The 6386-nt window shown below is 35.9% G+C and overlaps 1 protein-coding gene across 2 annotated transcripts; it reads right to left on the bottom strand.

Annotated features, from left to right (window-relative positions):
* Window positions 1-318: 318 nt before the first annotated feature.
* Window positions 319-5455, bottom strand: LOC149572792 (protein DETOXIFICATION 16-like). Of its 2 annotated transcripts, none has more exons than XM_089813866.1 (9): window positions 4926-5455; window positions 3285-3829; window positions 2956-3042; window positions 2768-2824; window positions 2392-2630; window positions 2143-2261; window positions 1386-1472; window positions 863-928; window positions 319-637 (listed from the first exon to the last, which is right to left on the bottom strand). In XM_089813866.1, exons 1-8 carry the CDS (start codon window positions 5217-5219, stop codon window positions 884-886), a joined length of 1473 nt encoding a protein of 490 aa, XP_089669992.1. In that variant the 5' UTR covers window positions 5220-5455; the 3' UTR covers window positions 319-637; window positions 863-883. The 2 variants fall into 2 exon arrangements, with proteins under 2 accessions (XP_089669992.1, XP_089669993.1); XM_089813867.1 differs by having other exon boundaries at window positions 319-710; window positions 4926-5438.
* Window positions 5456-6386: the final 931 nt, after the last annotated feature.

Below are 6386 nucleotides of genomic sequence, written 5' to 3'. Positions count from 1 at the left end.
AGCTGAGAGGACAGAACTAGGGGCCTGTGCCCCATCCTGAAGGAGTCTGAACACAACACCTCGAGTGCCCAAATCACACCAACTTGCTGCTACATGACACCCATTGAGGCATCTATTATGTCTGATCTTTGGTTATTAAAAGAACATCTTCGTAATGGGAAATCAAATCATACAAGTGACTTGAGTGTGGCATCTTTCATGTGAACCTTTTATCGTGATTTAAGAATTCCGTTAACACTCTGCATGTTTCCAAACATATATAAGAGGATTGGTTTCTTTAAGAAAAATAATGATGCATAAAAACACAATAGAGAAGGATTGGGTTCTTGTAAACATTGATATGAATTTGATCAGAATTGAAGAAGAGAATCAACAATAGTTTATATTGCTAGTTTACTATTCAATTGCAAATTGCAAGTGACTTCTCTCCAAAACTGATGCCTCTTTTCCCAGCTCTATGGAGCATATATAATAAATTAAGGAAAATGTATCATTCAATAATAACATTGCTATTACAGCTGATGTTGCTCAACACATTTTTGAGCTCTAAGGTAGCCAAAAATCAATCTTGTGCATTCAAGAGTTTGCAAATTGGCTATAAAACTTGAGAGTGTCAAGGTCCATAGTTTTTAGCATCCTGTTTGATGACAACCATTCCGGACAATAAGTTGAGCTATTCTAGGACAATGCAGCAATTGATTTTGATCACCCTAGAAATATCACAACGTTTTTCTTTAGATGCCTATTTCCATGTCTTTTACCAACAGAATTTGTTGTTCTTAATTTATAAGGAATTTCCTCATAAGTAGAATTTTACCAACAGAGTTGCCCTTCTCTTAGAAGTAGAATAAAAAGCACACACCTTTATTATATCATCAATAACCTAGGGTAATGCTGATGTATATACTCTCTCTCTTGCATTTCTTGCCTGGCAATAAGTCAACCAAAATTCATGTGAGTAAACAATATCCATCTAGATTCAAAAGAAATATTCCTTCTTGTGACCAAATCAAAATAATATAAAGAAGAGGTCGATTTAGTATCTGAGAGCAAACAGATTTGTTGGCCCAGATGGGGTGTGTGTGTAGACATAGAACTTCCACTAATGTACATTAGGTGCATCAGATCAAATCATCAAAATGATTAGATCATGCGGATAAAATTCTGCCTCAATAGAAATTTGAAATATTTGATAAAAAAATAAAATTAACTACAGGCTGCTATGTGCCATTGATATTCTTCTGTGTCATGCATAATTTACACTCAGATGGTACCATCTGGGTCCTATACACCATCGTTGCTCCAAAAAATGGATATAATTTTTCTTTTTTTTCTCATATATATTAATATGGGAAAGAATGGATCGACTGATTAGAGCTACTTACTTCTTGTTCCCAGTCTGTACATGATGTTACCAGGAATAGTAAAATTGTTTGTGCACAAAGGCCACACATGATTCCAAGCCATAGTCCCTGAAATATGTATAAAAAAATGTATTAGCAGCAATTTGAAATTTTAAAAAATAATCTTCTGTTCCCTTGTTAATAAACACCAGTTATTGGCCTGCAGCCTATACAGAGCCTTGTGTTATCTCTACTTTTACTAAGAGGAAACTAAATAGGAAACATTTGAACAAGTCTCTTCCGTATTTATTACTTCGGCAATTGCTTTATGGTTTTATCTTTATTATGTTGAAACACACCCAAATCAAACTTGCAAGGAAAGTTGTTTACATCTATCTAACAAAGAAGTCTAGCTAATGAGATATAATATGAATTCAGCTTCATGCCTACAACTAATTAATTCCTAGAAGCGAACTATTAACCATTTCTAGTTTCTGGCATCTTTTTTCTTTGAATATTTGAAACAAATAGACTGCCATTCTCACTTTTAGGCATGATGTCAGTTGAACAGGGAAAGCAATTTTATATTCTTAGACTGCTACTGGGAATGGCCTACCCAATTACATGTAAGATATAGAATTTCAAACTGATTTATTTTCAGAGTGCAGGATTTTAATAATTTATCTGCTAAAAATCTTATTTCGTTCTTATTCTGACAGGGTTACGTCTATCTCTTCAGAATTGAAGACATAAATTCCAGAGCTTTGTAAACCAAATCAATGGGGAAAGTGTAACTGACCCTGCCACCAGCATGCTGTAAAAAGGCTAGAAAGACAGCAATGGGAATGCCAACCATGTAGTATGCCCCAAGATTAACAGAAGCACCTAATTTTTGCCGACCACACCCTCTAGCAATGCCTGAAATGTCATTTAAAAAACCATTACTCTAACAGAACTTTTTCTTGCAGTGTTCATTTTTATTTATGCTACCAAAACTGCAGGTAGAATGTGATTGCTCCAAATGTGATTATCAAGGGTAAATATGAACCTGAAAGGGTGCCTTGGATTGCATCCAAAATTGAGGAGGCTGCTAGCAGTGGAACCATGCTTGCAACATAATCAATGACTTCTTTTTCATTGCTAAAAGCATAGCCCCAAACATTTCGTATAGAGAATAAGAGACATCCTACCATGACTGCCTCCATAATTGTCATAAAGAATGCGACATACACTGCTAAGTGGGCAGCATGTGAGTTTCCACCTCCTAATTCATTTGAAACTCGTGTACTGCCTTGCAAACATTATGAAAAAAATTGATTGAAACTGACTTGGATTAAGTCTTTGATGACCTAATATCTTTATAGCCCCCTTCAAATATACACAATCGAATATCGTTTTAGTAGTTAGCGATGAAATGTACTAACCTTACAGCAGCACTTAAACCGAAGGGAATCATATACGCTAGAGCAACGGTGTTAAGGCTGCAAAGGATCAAAGTTTGCTCAGATAAAAACAAAGTAGATGCAATTAAATTCCCTTATTCAGATTGATTCATAATTAAAATTCGGATATCAAGCTTCATAATTGAAAATCTCGCGTTCCAGATACATACCAGATTGAAAGAACTGATGTCTCAAGTTTTGGATTGGTCAACAGACCTGAGAAGAGAATAAGCATTTCAAAGGACCAATACTCCAAGCTGTGAGAGCCATACAATAACAAAATGACAGAGTAAGTTAGAAACATTCTAGTATAATTTATGATGCATTATTCAGAAGTTGCAGTATATTATGATGAAAAAAATTAGATTTGTCACATTGTGCCTCACATGCTATGAAATATGAATATGCGAAAGGCTTAAAAGGAAAGCACAAAAATGCTATGAAGTAGTACATATATAACTTAATCAAATCTTGCACCTATGAGATAAAAGTAGTATACCAAATCATCAGTGAAGATGGAATGGCAAGCTTGAGAAAGTGCTTAATATCATGCAACGCCTCCCTTGTAAAAGATGTCCACGTCCTCTTGCATGCAGGTGAAATTTTAATATATAGCAAAAGAAGTGCCACATTGAGCCAGTTAGAGATGCTGCTTGCCAGGGCAGCTCCTTTATTACCTAATCCAGTTTTAAATACCAGAGCCCAGCAGATGGGAACATGAAAACTCAAAGTAATTGCAGAGCATAGCATCATGGGAAAGACAACGCTCTGTGTCTGAAGAAATTTTACAAGGGGTTGAAGAACTGAATAAGCAAACAGACTGGGAATCAACCACCTGATGTATTTCCCCGCTTCAAAAGATATTAGAGGGTCCTGCCCTAATGCAGTTAGAATGTTGGCCAAATATGCCCACACGACAGCCACCGGTATGCTTACACAAAAAAGAACAAAAATTGCTCTCTGCAGATGAATCCCAAGCAGATGGTATTGCTTTGCCCCGTATGCCTGTCCACATAGTGTTTCCAATGCACTGCCCATTCCCAACTGGACAGAATGAAGAGAAAAATAGTTGGTCTTCTATACAGCACTGCATTCATGACTTTTAAACAAAATTAAATCTTCACTTTTCCGAGTAGATGTGATTATATCAGACTTGAAAACACAAGAAAATTTATGTGAACCGTAGTAACTGTTGAGATTATCTTTAGGGTCAATTCAGTGTGGCAGCTATGCAGACCGAAACAATTTACAATTTTATTTTTACTTTTCTTCAAAAAGATTTTGTAAATCATCGATGAAGGGAAAAGTTATAACTTGAAAAAATGAGACTCAAGTTATTTTCCTTTGTAGCATTATAGTACATAATTTACATCCATGAAAGTAAATTACCGACCCTCTAAATAGTTTCTGTCCTGAGTACCTGTTACAAGTTGGCATCTAAAAGATCAAATTTGATCCTTGTTTTCTTAGGCTTACAGCTCAAGTTCAAAGGTCTAATTCAGGAAGCAAAATTGGTCAAGATACTTGAATTCGTCTGTTGAAGAAATTTTGGTATATTCTGGGGATGAGGTGCCAGTTCATTATTGAGTTATTTGCAATAACCCAGCTCTTATAAGTGGTGATGTCTTTCACACATCTAACTGGGACTTGAATGACCCAGTTGCAATCAATTGTGACTCAAAAGTAACACTCAGCGTGTAACCCAGTAGCCCACTCTCCTCATGAAATACTATTATGAGAGCTACCTCTTTGAGTAGTGCATCATTATGAAACATCTACTGTGTTGCAGGACCCATTAATATATCAAGCATGAGTTACAGGGGATGGTTTATCTATAAAACAGAGCAGTTTAATGCCTTATAATTCTAAAGTTCTACAAGGGCAAGTTGCCAGTTCAAGATCTATGGAGTAAAGTAATTATATAAGGACTCAATGCAACTTAGCATTTAAGGACAACCATCACCCTAGAATGAGAAGTGTCCTGATTCTGACATAATGTTTCGATTTTTTAAGCCCTCTAAAACTAAAGGTATTTTTCCATTCTGGGATTTTAACAAGGAAAAGAATCTGACAAACCCAGTCAAATTATAAACCCTTACAATAAAGAAAACCAAAAAGAAGTGAGGTTTATTACTTATACCAGCAGACTGAAGCCGGAGACATTTGCAAAGGAAGAAGAAATAGATGCACTCGAGAGAGCAAGCTCCCCTAAATGCCCCACCATCATAACAGATATCATTTGCAAGCTATACTGCAACAAATTCACAGACACCATGGGCCCTGCTATCCAGCATTGTTTCTTTAGCTCTTCCCATACTAGAGCTTGACTGCACTTCACGTCATCCCCAAATACAAGTGTATCTTCCTTGGGAAAAAGTGGGTCTAACATATCATTCTCATGATCATGGCTATGAATTGAATCACCAGTCTCCATTGTTGATCGAAGGGAAGAGTTGCAGTTAACCGACTCGTAAACTGGACTGTATATTTAACCATATGAAAATTAAATCGCCTGCCTGAAGAAGCAAAATGAGGGGAAATTTCAAGTTGACCTCGTATGGCGCAGGATACCATTTAGAGCACATACAAACAGATAGTTGATTTAATGAGAGTTTGGGTTGGATACGTCTCCTTCTAGTGTTCTCTCTATTTTGTCTTTGCCCGCAGCACATCTTTAATTTTTTATACCAATTCAGTGTCTTACGAGTTGCATTTTTCTGAAAACAATATGCATTTTAAGTGGAACTACGTAATCAAATAATGAAATGATTGATAATGATTTTCATTTTTAGATATAGATAATTTAGGTCAAATGGGTTGCTATTCATAATTTATTTATATACATTAGGAAACAAAATGACGTAGTCATATGACAACGAAATTCTCTTTTGAAAATAAATTATATAGTGGGTATGTAATGGGTTCCATAAATTGAGAATCTTTAGTGCTATATTCTTGAAATGGTTGAGATTTCATGGACATAATTTTATTATAAAAAGACAAAGAATCTTTAGTGCCATATTCTTGAAAGGATTGAGAATTAATGGACTAAATTTATTTTAAGATGACAAAGATGAACAACGTTGTTCTTTGCTATCGTATGGGCCTAGAGTTTTCCTAGTTGGGTGTTGCGATCTTTTATTTGTTGTGTGTGGGGTGTGTTTATGAAGGTTTTCGTGTTACTAGTCTCAAGGTGATTGCAGGGTGGTGGAGTGGCAATTGTATGGTGTTTAGGTTTTTCATTATTTTTTTGTAGACTATGTTTGCTTGGTGGTTGTGAGTTGTGCTTGGGATGCATTTTTGGAATTTAGGTTGGTGGTATTTGTGTTGTTTATTAGGGATTGAGGGGTATCGAGCTCCTTCAAGATTGGCGGTTGTCAATACCATGACACGAGATGGCTCTTCTCTAGGTGTGTATGTGGGATCATCAAACTTGTTTTATGTAGGTGAGGGTTCCAAACTTAAGAAAGTGAAGGGTTGTTTGTTGAGGAGCTAGAACCATCTAATTTTGGTCATTTGTTCATAATCGATTATAGAGGATATCTCTTATTTGAGCAACCATGTTCTAGTTTTTTTAAATTTCTTAGAATCCATAAGTGTC

Source organism: Cupressus sempervirens, chromosome 2 (genome assembly GCF_028749045.1).
Source record: "Cupressus sempervirens isolate cs-2001-9-10 chromosome 2, ASM2874904v1, whole genome shotgun sequence".
NCBI classification, from domain to species: domain Eukaryota; kingdom Viridiplantae; phylum Streptophyta; class Pinopsida; order Cupressales; family Cupressaceae; genus Cupressus; species Cupressus sempervirens.
This window is presented reverse-complemented; position numbering and strand designations above follow the sequence as displayed.